Source organism: Eupeodes corollae, chromosome 1 (assembly GCF_945859685.1).
Source record: "Eupeodes corollae chromosome 1, idEupCoro1.1, whole genome shotgun sequence".
Taxonomy (NCBI): domain Eukaryota; kingdom Metazoa; phylum Arthropoda; class Insecta; order Diptera; family Syrphidae; genus Eupeodes; species Eupeodes corollae.
Genome location: NC_079147.1, coordinates 224,479,877 through 224,498,101, shown reverse-complemented (window position 1 = coordinate 224,498,101; position 18,225 = coordinate 224,479,877). Strand labels below are relative to the sequence as shown.

General features: G+C 33.3%; 4 protein-coding genes across 5 annotated transcripts; 1 reads left to right on the top strand and 3 right to left on the bottom strand.

The window, feature by feature from the left end:
* Nucleotides 1-4,820: 4,820 nt before the first annotated feature.
* Nucleotides 4,821-9,983, bottom strand: LOC129939954 (endoplasmic reticulum chaperone BiP). Its single transcript, XM_056048155.1, has 3 exons — nucleotides 9,808-9,983; nucleotides 7,980-8,119; nucleotides 4,821-7,343 (listed from the first exon to the last, which is right to left on the bottom strand). The coding sequence occupies exons 2-3, from the start codon at nucleotides 8,102-8,104 to the stop codon at nucleotides 5,504-5,506; spliced, it is 1,965 nt and encodes a 654-aa protein (XP_055904130.1). The 5' UTR covers nucleotides 8,105-8,119; nucleotides 9,808-9,983; the 3' UTR covers nucleotides 4,821-5,503.
* Nucleotides 9,984-13,018: 3,035 nt separating this feature from the next.
* LOC129941376 (mediator of RNA polymerase II transcription subunit 22) lies at nucleotides 13,019-16,419 on the top strand. 2 transcript variants are annotated; one of them, XM_056050000.1, is made up of 3 exons: nucleotides 13,019-13,225; nucleotides 16,002-16,103; nucleotides 16,172-16,419. In XM_056050000.1, the coding sequence occupies exons 1-3, from the start codon at nucleotides 13,123-13,125 to the stop codon at nucleotides 16,387-16,389; spliced, it is 423 nt and encodes a 140-aa protein (XP_055905975.1). In that variant the 5' UTR covers nucleotides 13,019-13,122; the 3' UTR covers nucleotides 16,390-16,419. The 2 variants fall into 2 exon arrangements, with proteins under 2 accessions (XP_055905975.1, XP_055905976.1); XM_056050001.1 differs by lacking the exon at nucleotides 13,019-13,225 and adding an exon at nucleotides 15,037-15,134.
* LOC129941374 (uncharacterized) lies at nucleotides 14,187-15,002 on the bottom strand. The gene has a single exon (XM_056049998.1). It carries the CDS (start codon nucleotides 14,772-14,774, stop codon nucleotides 14,217-14,219), a length of 558 nt encoding a protein of 185 aa, XP_055905973.1. The 5' UTR covers nucleotides 14,775-15,002; the 3' UTR covers nucleotides 14,187-14,216.
* LOC129941375 (ADP-ribosylation factor 4-like) lies at nucleotides 15,132-15,762 on the bottom strand. The gene has a single exon (XM_056049999.1). It carries the CDS (start codon nucleotides 15,716-15,718, stop codon nucleotides 15,170-15,172), a length of 549 nt encoding a protein of 182 aa, XP_055905974.1. The 5' UTR covers nucleotides 15,719-15,762; the 3' UTR covers nucleotides 15,132-15,169.
* Nucleotides 16,420-18,225: the final 1,806 nt, after the last annotated feature.

The following is an 18,225-nucleotide window of genomic DNA, read 5'->3' as shown; positions in this document are numbered from 1 at the left end:
CAGCAGTCCTTGCTACGCTTCTTAATTAGCTCTGGAAAGCCTCTTTTTGGTACCATAAACATGTAGTGGAATATTGAAATATAAAAATATATTATGACGGATCGATATTTAGAGCCATTTCGTCAGATTCAGAAAGGAAATTAAGTTTTTGGTTTTCATCTCGGAAAGGTCATTCAAATCTTTAAGGAATACCATTCCGAAGCTTAACATTTTAGAACCAGACAGGGCTGGACATTTACAGAGAAAGGTGGTCTCCGCAGCTATGACAGTGAGTATTGTGTGGGATATCCAGCTTTGCTGCATGCTCCCCTATCGGCCAATGTCCGATGCACATTGCTGTGACTCTGGCTATATCATGCCTGGGTCTGCATAAGAGTTCGATAGAATAGTTTTTGTTATTGGTAGGTCATATCTTCTTGGATATGGTACATTGTGTTAGACTGTTCCACCTACGGTTGGATTCTGTCAGAAAAGTTGAGAAAATGTTGGCCTTCATAGCTCTAAAAGGAATATTTACCCTTTCTGCAAGTGAGCTATGAAGAGCCGATCCTTGCCGGACCAACTCATAAGCCCGTTCAATTCCGCCAATGCCACTATGACCTGAAACACAAATAAGAGTGTCACGCATAGTTCATCCCGACATTGTTGGACCAGTAAAGAGGATGTTTTGGTCGAATTCATAACCGCTTGGCTATCAGTGCAGATAGCCACACTTCATGTTTGATCCATCAGTGAAGAAGTATAGCAAGAAGTAGTTTAGAAAGCTTACGTAACTATACCATCCTCTTAATACTTCCTGGCAGGAAAGATAACTTTAAAATCTTTACTAAGGCAGAGCAGTAGTCGAACTGCTGGATTCAGTTCGTTAGTGGTGTCATGTAGAGTCTGGAAAACTAGCAGTTTAATTTTTTAAGCCTTAGCGAGCTGCACTATACTAATAAAAATAAAGTGCACTGTATTCTATTAAGATTTTACATCATGTAGTGTTGAATTCAGCTTAGGTGATAGTTGATAAAACCATTTTGATACTCAAATAGAACGATCATCTACTTATCTATCTCTTTGTCTGTTCAAAATGTTTGTTCTGGAGAACCTTAAGCCTAATATAAACAAGCAGTAGTTATAGTAGCAGTAGTAGTTGCATAACACTTACGGTGATTTACCGTTTACCTCGTTGTGCTATCCTACGCCACGGACTAACATGCCAGAAGTCTTGGCTTCAATCTCTGCATGTGCCACCTAATTATTTTTACAGGTCCTGCCTCTTGCGAGGAATTGACATATCCTCCACAAGTAATTCTTGTCATGAAAAGTGCTTTCTTAAATTAGCCGTTCCGATTCTTCATAAAAACTGTAGGTTCCTTTCTTTCCTTACATTACTTGCATACAGGAATGGTTGAGAGTTGTAAGTTGCCAGGCCCAGGCCCTGCATTTTTTACACTGTTGCGCCACCTATTTTTTTTCAACATACATTTCTTCAGAACTTACAGGCTATTTTAAAATATTAAGTTTCAACAATTTTTAAACAAAGGAACATAAATTGTATCCAGTTTATCACTAAAATCTTTAAACAAAGGGCGGTAAACTGGGGCAATTCAAACTTTTACCCTCAAGTTGTTTACCTAAATCGAAAAACAAAAACAGGACACAATGTTGATTATAAAATAAACGACATTTTTCAATGTACAACCAACGACTGAATCATTTTTCGTACACCATCAATACAAACGTTTTATTTTTGGTCTTTTCTGTTTAGTTGAGCAGTTATTTTCTTATTTTTTGTTTTGGCATTTTTGTTTCAACATTCACTTTTAATTGTTTAAATAAAATCATAGTAGAAAATAGTATTTGATTTAATTTATGATGAACATGAAATAGAAAAAAATATGATTCTATGAAATTGTAAAAAAAAACAAAAAAAAAAGTATAAACTTTTAATTTTAAGTTAAAAATAAGAAACAATAACTGTTTAAAGGTCTTTCTTTTTCGAGTTCCAACTGAAGATGAATAACCTATATTATATATATAAAAAGAAAAATAATTATATACATTGAAAACATAGAACCACGTTTATATAATAATGTGCATATATATATAATAAAAAGAGCATTTGGAATAAAAAGAACAAACTTCAAGTCATTAATACTGTTGTTTTAGTATAGAATTAGAAGTACTAGTCCTTTTTGGAAATTGTTTTCCTCGAAAATCCAACACATGAGCAATCAAAGTTGTTTGGAAATTTGTTTTTCTCGATCCCATATTATCCAGAGGCAAACTTTTAAACATCATTTAGGTTCCCAATTTTAGAGAAAGGCAAGCTTTCCGAGGGACATTTTTGTATCTTCTAAAAACTTCTATTATATTCCCAATAATTAAATAATCAGCCCTGATATGCCCATTCGAAAAATGTAATATTAATGGGTCGTAGATATTTGAACGTGGTTGTATCAAACTTGGTCCGAGTAAACTCCGCAGTCAGTGAGACCAATTTTCTCGGACAGGAGTATTTTTCATAATTGTTTTTGGTAATATTCGAGATAATTTTGCGAGAAGGCGTGGTTGGGTTGTTTTTTAAGGAGTGTCCCACTATTATAAACAGTTCTAACTAAGCGAAAGGGCAAATGAACGAGTAAGCTACTCCTAGCACAATCGAACTTTAAAAAAATTACAAACTTCTTTTGCTTTTGTTGGGACCAATCTCACGATTCAGGTAACGCATTAAATTGGTTCACGCAGCAGCTCAAAGGCAATTAAAATCAACTGACATTCGAACCAAGGAAATAAGTGGCTGTGGAATTGTGTCACTTTCGCTTCCGAATGATATTTTGATGTGCTTCCCGTGACGGAGATGGAAAGTGAAAATCTAGTAAACTTATGCAGCTGTTCTGCTGGACATACAAAATAATTGTACTGGGGCCTGATTATGAGGTTCGCGGCGGATCGTTTTCAATTCGACCTTTTAAATTCGACTCGCTTCGTATTTCCTTATTAACGAACTCGCGGCGAAGCGAAAGTAGTTCTTTCTATATTCCAGTGATTTGACACTTTGGTTTGACTTTTTCGCTCTATATTCCAGTGATTTGACACTTTTGGTTTGACAGCTTTCCACAAATTTTGTTTTGATTGAATTTGTGAAATTTGCGGTGATTTATTTAATAAACAATATTAAAATTAAAAAATGGAATCAATTATGGTGTATATTTATTCTGAAAGTGAGGAATTTGAGGAATCCTAGGAATCCTCAAGATTACGGGTGTCCAGGAGACTACTAAGGAGCAAATCTACTCCTCTGGATCTCCCTTCAACTGATTAAGTATTGTTTTCTTTTAGTTGAAATCAAATTAATCAATTAATTTACTCACTTTGTCTTAATAGATTTATCAAACTATTTCGACTTTCGAAAGAAGCTTTTGTCTTCATTTTGCAAAAGATCAGTGAGGAATTCAAGGATCAGAGCAGCAACGGCATTCCTTCAATTTTAAAACTTGCCGCTACTATGAGATTTCCTGCTGAGGGATCGTACCAAAAAGGAGTTGGACAAGACGGACTGCTTAAAATGGCACAACCAACAGTCCCAAACGTTTTGTCTGAAACTCTTAAAAGAACAAAATGTATGCCTACTTTCTTCCAGCTTTCAACATTTTTTCGAGGGGGTCCTAGGCTATTTAAAACTTTTGAAATATTGTCCCACAGTTCATTTGTTTTAGCCCGATATTCAGGACGGACGAGTGCTCCCGTTGCAATGCCCTTATTTTTTTTTCATAAACTCGACGAGAGCCAAAAATTGATGTCGATTTGTTTGCTTGTTTTTATCGTTCCTTGAATGAATTTTAAAATTTTATTGGGGGCGACTTTCCATTACCGCAGCACGAATTTCCTTCTGATTTTTTTTTTACAGTTAGGTAGGGGTCTCAATAGAACATGTTTTAAATATTAGGGCGAGGAAACAACTTTAAGTCATAAAAAAAATATTTTCTTTTTCGGACTTAACCCTACTTTTTTTGTATTGCATTTGTTGAGCCTAAAACAAGTTTTTTTTAATTGATAGCACGGCGTACTAAGAGCTAGGTATGTAACCCCCAACCTGCAACCCCCCTGCTTGGGGTCACTATAGGATTTGGGGTGGGTGCGAGTTTGGGTATATGCAAAGTACTTTTCGATTTGAGCACTAAAATAAAAGAAATTACCAAGAAAAAAAAACAAGTATGGCAACACTGAACAAAAAACAGGGAAGAAATGTCAAAATCAACCTTTTTGAGTGTTTTGTATGGAAAAAAGTGAACTTTAATAATTAATTAAAAATAGAAATAAATGTTTCCTCGCTCTAAAATTGCTATAGTTATTATTTATTTGCACATATCTATCGAATAAAAAAAACCGCGAGTCGAAATTCGTGCTGCGGTAATGGAAAGTTGAGCCTAATCCACGAAATCGAACACTGAATAATGATAAACACTCTTTCGCCCGTGAATCCGCCAAAAAAAAAGATCGGATTCAACTCTCCAACAAACATTATGACATTTCAAACTCGCCTTCGAATTCGTTAATTGGTCGAATTCAAAACGAAGAAGGCGAAAGCGAAAGCAATAATTGAAAAATGGCAAACTCGCTAGCAAAACGATTCGTCGCGATCCTCATAATCAGACCCCTGTATGTATTCTAAAATTGAGACAATCAAGTGAAAAAGGTGGTTGGCTCATTCCAGAGCCTATGGATCCTGACAACCGACTCACCTACTTTTGGTCTCTAGTCGACTAAACTTGGTTATAATTATTTTACCTTTAATTGAACCCCCTAAGAACCAAGAACAAAACTACAAATAAATTTTCTTTTAAATTTAGTTTATTTTCTTACAAAAAGGAAACTATCATACAATGTCTACACTTTTTATCTTGAATAAAATAAAGTGGAGATCTTCGCACATTACTCCGCCTACTACATATTTTGTTATCCTTTAACAAGTTATTTTAAACTTAAATTTAATAAACAAAATTAATTCAGTCGAATCAAATAATAAATCGCAGGTGGGCATTACTTACAAAAATGAGAAAAATACGAAAAACAAAAGAAGGCAAATTTTTGTGTTGAATGAAAACCAGTTTTAATTTGTTTGTTAATATGTATAGCCCCTTCGTAAAATCGAAAGAACTTATTTTTTATTTCTTTTTTTCTTTCTCTATTGAAACAATTCTTCAAATTCTTCATCATTAAGTCAGTCGAAAATGTTGACTTGATTTATATATTTTTATCGTTAAACAAAAATCGTGTATAAAATGAAGAAACTCTTAGAAGTAAATCAATAAATTAATTTAAATTAAATTACAAAAAAAACATGATCTTAATTTGTGTTTTGAAATGCCTTAAATTAGTGGAGAATTTTGTTTTGTGTGAGCGCTTTTTAATTGGAGAGCTTGGGGTTCATGGTTTCTTTGATGCCCTCTCCATTTATTTCTCCCCTTCAATCTTATCTCTCCTGTATCTCATTGATCGGAACACTCGTCTCTTATAGTTCGTCCTTTAAGTCGTCACCTTCTTCTGTTGGTGGAACGCCGCCTTGTCCTTGATACAGTTTCGCAATAATTGGCTGCACTATGCTCTCGAGTTCTTTCTTTTTTTTTTTGTATTCTTCTGGATCGGCATCGGCGTTTTGTTCCATCCATTTGATCTTCTCATCGATGGCTTCTTCCATTTTGGTCTTCTCTTCATCGCTCAACTTGGCACCAAGTTTTTCCTTGTCGCCGATTTGGTTCTTTAAACTGTAGGCGTATGATTCAAGTTCGTTCTTTGATTCGACACGTTCTTTCAGTTTTTTGTCTTCGTCGGCGAATTTCTCGGCATCCTTGATCATGCGATCGATGTCATCTGGTGTCAAACGGTTTTGGTCGTTGGTGATGACAATCTTTTCCTTGTTTCCTGTACCCTTGTCCTCGGCACTTACTTGCAGAATACCGTTGGCATCAATTTCGAATGATACTTCAATTTGTGGGATGCCTCTTGGTGCTGGTGGAATGCCTGTGAGATCGAATTTACCCAACAAATGGTTGTCCTTGGTCATTGGACGTTCACCTTCGTACACTTGAATGGTCACTGTATGTTGGTTGTCTGAGGCAGTGGAGAAAATCTGGGATTTCTTTGTTGGAATGACAGTGTTACGTGGAATAAGCTTGGTCATCACACCTCCGACTGTTTCAATTCCCATAGTCAAAGGATTCACATCGAGCAAAACAATAGCATCGGTATCTTGTTCACCGGATAAGACTCCAGCTTGAACAGCGGCACCATATGCGACAGCCTCATCGGGATTGATTCCCCGGGAAGGTTCCTTACCTCCGAAGAAGTCCTTGACCAATTGTTGTACCTTTGGAATACGTGTGGAACCACCAACCAAAACAATTTCATGCACATCCTTCTTGTTCATATCAGCATCCTCCAAGACCTTCTGTACTGGCTTCAATGTTGAACGGAACAAATCCATGTTCAATTCTTCGAATTTGGCACGGGTTAGGGTCTCTGAGAAGTCCTCACCTTCGAAGAACGATTCAATTTCAATTCTAACTTGATGACTGGATGAGAGTGCACGCTTTGCCTTCTCAACTTCACGACGCAATTTTTGTACGGCACGATTGTCCTTGCGGATGTCCTTTCCACGTTTCTTCTTGTACAATTTGATAAAGTGATCCATTACACGTTGATCGAAATCTTCACCACCCAAATGAGTGTCACCGTTGGTAGCAACGACTTCAAACACTCCATTATCAATGGTCAAGAGGGACACATCAAAAGTACCACCACCCAAATCGAATACCAAAACGTTCTTTTCACCTTCCTTCTTGTCCAGACCGTAAGCAATAGCGGCAGCAGTTGGTTCGTTAATGATACGCATAACATTCAAACCAGCAATAACGCCAGCATCCTTGGTGGCTTGACGTTGTGCATCATTGAAGTAAGCTGGCACTGTGACGACGGCGTGAGTTACTTTTTTACCGAGGTAAGCTTCAGCAGTTTCCTTCATTTTACCCAAAACCATAGCGGAGATTTCTTCGGGAGCAAATACTTTGTTACCTTGCGATGTTGCTACACTAATGTGTGGCTTTGAGTTCTTTTCAACCACTTTGAATGGGAAGAATTTGATGTCATGTTGGACGTTCGAGTCAGACCATTCACGACCGATCAAACGCTTAGCATCGAATACGGTGTTCTCTGGATTGGTAGTCAACTGATTCTTGGCAGCATCACCAATGAGACGTTCACCGTCGGCAGTGAATGCAACATACGATGGTGTGATACGATTACCCTGATCGTTGGCAATAATTTCAACACGTCCGTTCTTATAAACTCCAACACTGAAAAAAAAAGAAGAAAATAAACAAATTAATTTAATTTGATGTTTGATTTAAGGTTTTTACAATAGTGATAAAATATGATCCAAATAATCTCCTAAAAGTGAGACAAAAATCTCTCTATTTTAGTTCACTTCATTTGAAACAAAAAAAACTCAAGGAAGCTAAGCCTTGATTATTATAGTGGGTTAAATATTCCTCAGAACATCTGACGACTTGTAAAATAATTTGAAGTTTCTTTGAGTTTGTTAATATTTGGAAACATAGTTGTTAAAAGAATTTTTTTCTTATTTCAAAAGAATTAATTTGAACAGTGACATTTTCAATTTTAAAAAATTCTGTAATTTTACTTTAAATAATGGAAAACGAAAAAAATCTCAAACCACAACAACTTTGTAACATTAATGGAACATTGTATTCAAATTTAAAAACGTTTCTTCTCACGATATACAAATTTAGAATAAAAGTACCTATTGTATCTTAAAAACATACAAACATTTTGTGGGAGATTTATTGCGAAGAAATTTCACCCTAATCAGATTCACTGTCTTATCAAATTTGTACTATCTATGTTGGTTTAACTCCCCTTCTATTCTTTGATGAGTAAGTTTTTGTTATACAAAATACTCCAAAACTTACCATGAATATGTGGTTCCCAAATCAATACCGATCACGGTTCCGAGTTCCTTATCTTTTTCTTTCTTCTCTTCTCCAAGAGAGAGGCCAACAAAGGCCACTACAGCCAATAATATACACAATCTCATTTTGTGTGTTTATTTCTGAAAAGAAAATCGAAATAAAATATTTTATTTATTTGAATAAACAAAATGTAATAAAATTATTGTTTAAACTTATAAAAAAAACTTAAAGTAGAGAAAAGAAGTTACCTATACCGGATAACGACCTACAAACAACTTATTCTTAACAATGTGACCTACTTCGCGCTTCTTACTACTCTTTCAAAAACCGTATACTTTGGTACGTGATTAAAAAAAATATATCTATGTCTACAAAACAAGAATCTACCTACGAGTCTAACAACTTTTATGCTTAAACAAGATACCAACTAGAACATTGACCGGCAATTTAAAAAAAAAGTCTACACTAGTTCTTTTGTGGAGAATTGTTTTCTCTTAAAGAAAAGGTAATATACACGCTCTAATAAGAAAATAAACTATCATATTTAAGAATCTGGTATTTGAACCTATGAATGTAGAATGAGAATCTTCAATGAAATAATTTAATACGAGAACTATGAAAGTTATTGAGTTTTACCAACATGGCCGGAAATGATAATCGACAGTCGACACGACAACGAATCTTGAATGAGTTAAATTTACAAGTCTTTTTGTTTCTGTTTTACAGGGCGTATGTATGTACTTTCGAATATAATGAATATTGAGCAGCAGAACAACACAACGTCACCAACTTTATTATAGGTACATACCTACCTACCTACGCTACCTTAGTGAAAAATAAAATAGCACAGGTAGCAAAATGGTGTCATGTTGTTCGTGATCGCAAAACTAAGTTTCCTATAACAGATCTTTTCTTTACAAATTCACAAAAACCGACAAAACGTAAATTATGATTTGGACAGGGTTTTTTTTTTAAAGAGCAACTAGAAAAGAACATTTTCCGATTGAATTGAGTGTATTCAGATGAAATGAAATATTTATTACTAGTTTTGAGATTTTGTTCCACAATGACGTGTACCTAACCCTATTAACATATTGAATAGACTTAGATTTTACGAACTTTTGTGGTTCGTGCCCGGCTTTGATGATTTCTGGAGTGTGTCCTTTTTTTATTCAATGAAAAGAAATACCATTTCAAGTTTAAAGCAAACGCCCACTGTTAATAGCATTCAACGTCATCATCATCATCATCGCATAGAACATACATAATTCTTAATATTTCTAGGTTAAATTTGTCGTACAAACTTTCAATATTTTTTAAGTTTGGGACACGTCAGCCATAAAATATGCTTTTCTTTTGTGTAATTTGAAGATTTTGTTTGCAGTTTTTTCGATTTTTACAAAATTACAATCAAATTGGGGATGAAAGGAAAAAAAGTTAAATGTATGAGAAAACTCGGATAATTGAGGCGAAAAGAAAGCTCTCAATCTCAACTCAACTATAAAATGATGACGTCGCATCTCTCCAAACACACACATTCTTATTCGAAAGTAGAAAATCGTTGCTATGGAGAGAATCGAATGACGGGATAATTCTTCTAGAACTTTGTCTTAACACATTTTATATTTCTTTAAAAGTTACAAAAAACTATTAATGAAATTCATAATTTAAAAGTTTAACAAATCTTAAAACTTTTAAGGACCACTAATTTCGTGATTCGTTTTTCAAGTTTCTTTTTGTGCAAATCTTTTTTCTTCATAATTTTACAAAAAACACTTAAAAACCTTCACAAAATGTACACACTTTTAATTTCGTTGAAAATACTTACAATATATTTTTTTTGTTGAAAAATATAATAAAACAATTTATGGGTTTTATTTCACAAATAATAAATTAAATTATCCGTTTCTTTTTTCTCCAATTGGAAAATCACAAAATTTGTTTCACTTGCTATCAATTAGACGTATGTTCTTCTGTTTGTGGCGTGTAAAATTCAACTGAATGCTCTCTCGCACCGGCCGCCTATTTTTACCCCTTAAAATCTAGCGTGGGGCTTTTTGATTGGTCAATTAAATGTCATTTTTGGTGAATTGTGATTGGCCCACGTTAAATTCAGTTGCTCTCTTTTCGAGGTGATTCTCGAAAAATCATTTATTTGATAAGAGTGCCACCAAATGGGCGATAGATGATAAATCTAAGCCCCCAGTTACATTTCAAGTAATTTCGAAGATTATGTGTACCTATACAATGGCGATGTCAATGAGTGAAAAAAGCACCGATTTTTGAATATTAACTAATAATTATAATAACTTATAAACAAATAAACTTAAAACTGATTGGGCCTAGATTTTGAAATATCGACATTTCAATTAAGAACTTTCCAAGCGGGTGCGTCGGCTAAACTTTAGATTTGTTTCTAAATTTTTATTTTTGCTTCTCTAAAATATTTCATTCGAATTTCCTAACGAATTCCCCTATTCGCAAAACTCTTCTACGAATGTGGAGAAGGCTAGACTATGTGCTGCAACATTTTTTGCATTTTGTTATATATGCTTATTTCAATTCTAAGTTTGAAAAATCCCCACGTATTGTTAATAACTTCTTACCTAGGCTTCTCCGAATTCTGAAAACTGTTCTCCAAAGTTCTTAAAATGTTTTACAAATTATTATGCTTATTCCAATTCTAAGTTTGAAAAATCCCCATGTATTGTTAATAACTTCTTACCTAGGCTTCTCCGAATTCTGAAAACTGTTCTCCAAAGTTCTTAAAATGTTTTACAAATTATTATGCTTATTCCAATTCTAAGTTTGAAAAATCCCCATGTATTGTTAATAACTTCTTACCTAGGCTTCTCCGAATTCTGAAAACTGTTCTCCAAAGTTCTTAAAATGTTTTACAAATTATTATGCTTATTCCAATTCTAAGTTTGAAAAATCCCCATGTATTGTTAATAACTTCTTACCTAGGCTTCTCCGAATTCTGAAAACTGTTCTCCAAAGTTCTTAAAATGTTTTACAAATTATTTTCATACAAAAAATTGAAATTGAATTGGCTGATTAAGCGCTTCTAACTGTGGGCCTAATGAAACAAAACAAGGTCTTGCAGGACGGAAAACAAGTTTGCCCATCTCGTTTACGGTCTTCTGTTGAATTGTACGTTATTTTCCCAACAGAACGCGATCAAGGCCAGCTGTCAAAAATGGAATGCAATAGTCAAACTGAAGGTGTAGATTTTTACAAAGAACGCGACGTTATGACGTTAAAACAAACATTTAAAACAAACAAGGAAAGGAAAAAAGGGCCTCATCTTACCTGCTGTTGCTAATTTTTCTTCACAAAAATTCCTAGTTGCTGCTGTTTAAAAAGAATTATTGAATTACTGAAATATTTTTTGTCAAAGTGTTTTACAAAAGCAAGGAAAAGAAAAAAAGTGGCTTAACTTTTAGAACTGGGTCAGTAAAAGGCCGAAAGATAAAAACGTTCTGTTTGACGTATAAGAACGCAGAAGCCAGCGGTGCCTTCTGACCGAACCACAAGGCAGCATTCTATCTGACCCGGCCTTATACGGTATGGTTATTTCGAATATTCGATTCCGAATAAAATAGTGGTTAATATTTGATCCTAGTGCCGAAATGTAAGTGAATTTTCTGTACGGCAATGGATATCTAGCGGCTATAGAACTCTGAGTTTGTAGAAAATTTTAATTGAGAGTGGAATTGGAAAATTTTGTGACAATTAATAAATATTAGTAAGTAATTAGTTTTAGGCTTCATTCATACAGCGAAAAGAGTAATTAATTTCAAAAGTAAAGCACTGCAAACTCAGTTTTATGTATTTTTATTCTGAAACTGGATAATTGTCTCAGACAAAATGCTAACTTGACTCTTTTTATCATTTTCTCTGACTCTCTTTTAAAGGTAATGAATATTATTGTTTGACACTTTTATTTAATTATAAATGTCAAAATAAATATTTCCAATTATTTCCGCATTCTGTAGGTTCCACCATCTAACTTTTTTTCATAGCTAGTGCTTATTTTGTGAATGGTAAAACTCAGCTCATGTCTGATTTGACAGATAATTAGTTTTATCCTTCCGCCAAACGAATATGTATGGAAGTAATACCTGCGATCGACTTAGAGAAGATGCCGATTTTGCAAAAAAAATCATCTTTCCGATGAAGCTTACAAGCTAAATTGTTGCACTTGGGCACAGAAAACCCGCACGCATACATTGAAAAGCCGATGCACCCAAAATGAGTCACTGTTTGTTGCGGATTTTAGTTCAGAGGTATAATTTGGCCATTTCTCTTCGAAAATGGTCAAGTGACCCTTCAATGGCGATTGTTCGGGTCCAGCCGAAGCTACACTTGATTTTTTGCGCTCTGTTTAAAAAAAAAAGCCGTATATCTATGGTATTCTCATCCATAATGACATTTTAGTACATTGACAGGTTTGTTGGGGGCTCACTGTGTCGCAATAAGGTCATTGATAGCTGCTTTGGTGTCTCTTGAGTCATTCCTCTTAGTAAGAGAACTATAGTTATTAAAACGAGCGTTCTCATTAATAAAGGACATGAAAATATTTCCCCATTGAAATACTAGACATGGGTGTCATCTATTCCTTAACGCTACTAGCCCTTCTGTAGATTTAGCGGATATATGGAGTAACTTTTGGAACTTAATTTTGTATTTTGTTTATTGTGTCAAACTTTATTATAATATATGACCTTAGTTTCTTTTTAAAAAAAGGTTGTTGTGCTCTTGAAACAAGAGATTGCGGTTTAAAACATATTATAATTTTGTCCATCAAACATTATTGGTGAAAATATTTTTATGGAGGTTTATTTTTATCAGAAAGATAATCGACTTGCAGTCCAAGAATAATGGATCAGTCCATAAGTTTGATTTAAGAAAACAAAAATATCTCCTTTTACTCATTTCCAGTGTCTATATTGAAGGAACACCGTTTAAGCGTACCATAATTCTCTTAGTCTACACATCTCTACTTTGCGGAAACTAGAAGAAGTAAACTTTTGACATTTTGTACAAGTCTTTTTTAACAAACTCTTTTGTTTATGTTTTCTTTTATTAATTGTGCCAAGATAATTTATTTGCAATAATATAGTTAAATACAAATTGTAAAATGAGTTCAACTAGGTCATTACCCCAATCAAAAGAAGCACTTTTAAAATCATACAATACAAGACTCAAAGAAGATGTGAAAAGCATGCTGGAAAACTTTGAAGGTATTGGTGGAAATCCGGCATAATCTCCAAAAACTTTCTTCCCAAACCAAAACAATTCTTCACAGTGAAAAAACAAATCACGAAAAATATGAATGTTTTTATCTTTAAGTTATTTTTCTTTTTAAAATGTACAAAGTTAAACTATTTTCTTTATAATGTAATTCCTTCAATAAGACTCCACAGATTTTGTATTTTCATTATTCCGGCTTGTAGGCAAGTGCTTTAACAAAAGCAATACTGAAACATTCTTTAATGTCTCACCGAACAAAATATCACTTATTAATGTTGCTCTTGGTAGTTCTGCCAAAAAGAACACGATGACTCTAAATTCTTCTTGCATTTTCCCATTTTCTCAAAACATTATTTATTCTACTAAAAATGTTACAAATGCAAGAAGTAAGTTACCTTCTTTCCCAATTAAAAGCTACGTGTCGTGTATGTAAATGCATTCTAATGTGTACATGACAATCAACATTTCTATTATGATATATTTTCATGTACATACCTATATTTTATTAATAAATAAATAAGGCAGCAAGGTCTTCTTAACAGAGGTGCATAGATAATACGTAGTATAATATTTATAGGCCACGTCATGTTTTTATAGAAAACCCAACCAACAATAAACACGTAAGCAATTAAAGATAATTTAATTGGAAAACTTTTAATATTGAATCATATCGTCTTATTACTGTTATAGCATGAACTTTCTTCCTAAATATTCTGATTTTCGTATGACTTACTTTAAAAATAATGTACTTCCCCAACAGAGCTATTTTTTCTTTTTCTGGTAAAAAATAAAAAACAGAAACTCAGATGCAGCCTGATAAATGAATGTGTCTCAATTTCTTAGTTATACCCTTTCTCAAATAAATCCTTTATGTATTTGAAGATGCATCCTCTCCAATTCGGGGTATATTGCATTTTAAATCACAATCTTGTACAAAATTAAACAAAAGTATCCTTATAATACATTTATTTTATTTATTTCTTATAAAATATTAAACCACCTTCGTCTTTGAAACAATGAATGTAAATACTCCACTCCCTCTAAGACACCATCACCTGTAAGCCCGGAAGTTCCTTGTATATGACAAATGCGTTTTCTTTCTTGCACTTTAATTTTCTCAGCCACTTCGGTAGGACTTAGTGTATTTGGCAAGTCTTGCTTATTTGCAAATATAATAAAAAATACATTCTTTAGTTCTTCACTCGATAACATATAATTTAAAGTTTCATTGACTTCATCTATACTGTTGGAATCAGTTGAATCTACAACAAAAATGACTGCATTGATATTGTTCATAAAGAAGTTATCTTTGTAGCAAGCAGTTAAACGTCTTGCAACATCCAAAAAGTAAAATCTAAAGATTTTCATATCTTTCATTCCCTCACAGACATCTGGCATTGGCATTGGATAAGTTTGTTCGTCGAGTTGCATTTTATTGAAAATCGAGGTTTTGCCAACTGCTCCTAATCCATAAAGTAAAATATTTCTTTCTGGTTTAGCGAAAAAATATTTCATCAATGACGAATATGTTTGACCCATTTTAAAATTATTCCTTAACTACACAAACTGTTTGCTGAATTCCATTTAAAATCACTGCACTTTAATTGTTTATTCTTGAATATTCAAAGATTTACTTAATACTGCTCTTTCCACATTCAGGTTCTGATAAGTTTGTTTGGTTATCCATTTGTATCGGCCAAGTTTGTGGAATCAAGTCAGCATCAGCTGTTATTGACATGTTCAATACAGATGTAATCAAGTTTCATGAATTTACTTAAATAGTTTTTTAATGGGAATTAATGTGAGAGTGTAATTTTTATTTTTATTGCAATTAGTCAACAACTTTCCATTAAACGTAGCATTTAATGTATTTTGTTTGTATTAAATTTTTTAAAAGTGGTACTTTACAAAGCAAAAGAAAAAAACTTCTACTTCTATTTCCTCTTTGACAACATATTATTTAAATGCTCCATTCCTTCAGAAAGTCCAATCCCTGAATATGCCGATGTGCCCTGAACAATATATTTGTGTTTTCTTGTGTCCATTTTCATTTGCTCTAGCACTTCCTCTGGACTGAATGCTTTAGGTAAATCTTGTTTGTTGGCAAGCAACAGAATGGGCACATTTTCGAATTCATCACACCATAATGTATCAGTCAATGCCATTTCTGCATCTTTCATTTTGTCCTCATCTGAGGAGTCAACAACAAATACCAGTGCATCCGCACCTTGCAAATAGTGATTAAACTTACGACGTATAGAATCTCCTCCACTTCCGGGAAAATCCCAAATACTATAACGAAAGTTTTTAACATTTATCGTCTCCACATTGAAACCAATTGATGGGATGGTATGAATTAATTCATTAAGTTTCAATCTATAAAGAATTGTTGTTTTGCCGGCTCCATTCAGTCCAAACATTATAATACGTCTTTGTTTTTTTGGCCATAAGTAATATATCACAGATGAAAACGAAACACCCATATTGCCACAACAAGCTAAATGCAACTCTTTGATTTCACAACAAATGTTTTTTGATTACTATCAACCTTGCTTTTTGTTTTAACATCTGACTCATAACCAAAACATTTATTAAGCACATAATAATACACTTGAGATACTAATGATAAATCGATTAAACTTATAATTAAAGTTCAGAAACATACTGTTAATGTTTAGAAGTCGTTCAAACAAATTTAAAATGGTTTTGAAAATTTGAAAAGACGCTTGTTAAATTTAAAAAAAAATCTTATTTTTTCTTCCTCAGAAATAGTAAAACTTGCACGAGGAGAAGGTGACTCTCAGATATCCAAAACCACACAATGTGAACAGGACACATATGAAATGCAAGTTCGAGCAGCAAATATTGGTAAGTAAAAATATTTATTATTATTTATCCACCTTCAAAATTAGTATTCACATTTTGTTTGTTTATAGTGCGTGCTGGAGAATCATTGATGAAATTAGTATCAGATATTAAACAATATTTAATTTTGAATGATTTCCATTCAGTTAATGAGGCAATTACATCGAATTCACAGTTATTTCGGGCAACGCAAATAGAATGCGACAAGAAACTAATGAAGTTGCGAGATGAAATGGCAATGGATTTGTATGATTTAGAAGAAGAATATTATACTAGCATTAACAAATAAAAATATACTTATTTTATTAGGAATCGTGGATTCAATGTTTCTTTTTTTTGATAAGTAAGTATATTAGGAATTTGAATTACAAACGTTTATTTAAAAAAGAAGTTTTAACTTCTGAAGGAAGTTTAATGTTATTTGTTTTTGTATTGGAAGATTTAGAGGGGTAAGGAGACATTGAGAAGTATTCTTTAGATTCAGGGGCCCTACTATGAAACTCGATTCTACAATAAAATTGCTCGAACTTTTTACTTTGTATCTATAACGAGAATCTAATAGTTCTAGTAGTGCCAACTATATTCTTATGAGCTTTCGAAGAAACCAGGAACTACGTAACTCGAAAGTAGAATTCAAAACAAGGCAAAATCGAAAATAATCACTACATCAAATGTGTTTGCGATCGAAGTTTTATTTTTCAAAGTGTAAGTAAAATGTTATTAATTATTAATATGCAATTTGAATTTGAAAGTTTTTCATTCAACTTTTTGTGTTTTATTATTGTGTTTGCTAGGAGTAACTAAAAGGACTGTCCACAAGAAAAATGTAAGTACGTAAGTATAAACATAATTTAACTAATTGCTTTAAAATTAATTGCTAATTTTGAAATGCATAGGCAATCAAATACCTCAAAATAAGAAAAATTAAATTCGAATAAAAAAAAAACAAGTCATTTGGAGAAATCAAAATTGAAGAAGCTAAATTGGAGGTTAGAAGGGAATTTCTCAAAAAGAGCAACTTGAAATAAAGGATTTATCACAGTGATTTACGAACTATTGTACTTATGTATGTATAGTCCTTATTTATGGAAATCATTTCAGACACTGAATTAATTGATATTTTATATTACGCTGCTAATGTATGTATCTGCCCATTTGGTATCGTGCTATCTTGTCATTTTCATTAATGTTTTGTACTCCAAACATGGCTAAATCACTGCCCTTATTGACGTACTTGCAAATGTACTTAATGGAACTACAATGCTCAACATTAATATGAGCCTTGTATGTTTTTGAGAGCAGTGGTGAGTACGGTACCATCCATTGATTGTCAATTTCTAATTGGTTAGAATTTGGCGTTTTTATTTTAAATGTGTGACCACCGTTATCGGCGTTTCTGCGGCAATACAACGGATAACCATCGATATCAGTAGTAGTATCATTAGTATCATTCATTTTCCATGCATAACGTTTTTATATTAAAAGCACCACACGGCCTTGAATCATGTGACTTGTAACAATGTCAAATAATTCTTGATCAATTGATGAATCTGGAATTTCGGCTGAACTAATTTGATCAATTTCTTCTGGACGAATTTTAACATCAAGCCAAATTAAAATGTGAGCATGAGGCAAGCCTCGCTTTTGCCACTCAATTGAATACAACCAACAACACGTTTTGCCAAAGACTGTATATTTTGCAATAAAATTAATTATCATCATCATTATCAGTCATCGCGTCCTGAATGTATTCTTGCATGTTTCGTGGACTTCAGATTTAGCTTGAAGGTAAAATAACTGCACTGCCGATTTTATTGGTGTTTAAGTTTCCAACAACAGCATCTCGTAAGTAGATGTATTCCTCCGATCGTAATTTCTTGTACATATGTTATTCATTATGTTTTGTTATGGAAACAAAAAGAAAATACATTTTGTATTTATGCATTCCATCAATCATTTCTAATATTATCTCTTGTTCTTTTAGATATGTTAAAATAATAGTTCAACTAACAGTTGAATGTTGTTCCACGTTTATAGGGTTGCCATTTTCTTTCTAAAATAAGTCTTGAATAGGTTCAGGTAATGGGACTCTGAACTTTAAACAGATGTTGTGAAGTGCACAACA

Excerpts from the sequence above, each read along its gene's own strand:
- LOC129939954 (XM_056048155.1), bottom strand. The coding sequence starts at position 8,104 with ATGAGATTGTGTATATTATTGGCTGTAGTGGCCTTTGTTGGCCTCTCT. Across the intron at positions 7,344-7,979 it reads TTGGGAACCACATATTCATG|TGTTGGAGTTTATAAGAACG; the intron begins GTAAGTTTTGGA and ends TTTTTTTTTCAG.
- LOC129941376 (XM_056050000.1), top strand. The coding sequence starts at position 13,123 with ATGAGTTCAACTAGGTCATTACCCCAATCAAAAGAAGCACTTTTAAAA. Across the intron at positions 13,226-16,001 it reads CATGCTGGAAAACTTTGAAG|AAATAGTAAAACTTGCACGA; the intron begins GTATTGGTGGAA and ends TTTCTTCCTCAG. Across the intron at positions 16,104-16,171 it reads AGTTCGAGCAGCAAATATTG|TGCGTGCTGGAGAATCATTG; the intron begins GTAAGTAAAAAT and ends GTTTGTTTATAG.
- LOC129941374 (XM_056049998.1), bottom strand. The coding sequence starts at position 14,774 with ATGGGTCAAACATATTCGTCATTGATGAAATATTTTTTCGCTAAACCA.
- LOC129941375 (XM_056049999.1), bottom strand. The coding sequence starts at position 15,718 with ATGGGTGTTTCGTTTTCATCTGTGATATATTACTTATGGCCAAAAAAA.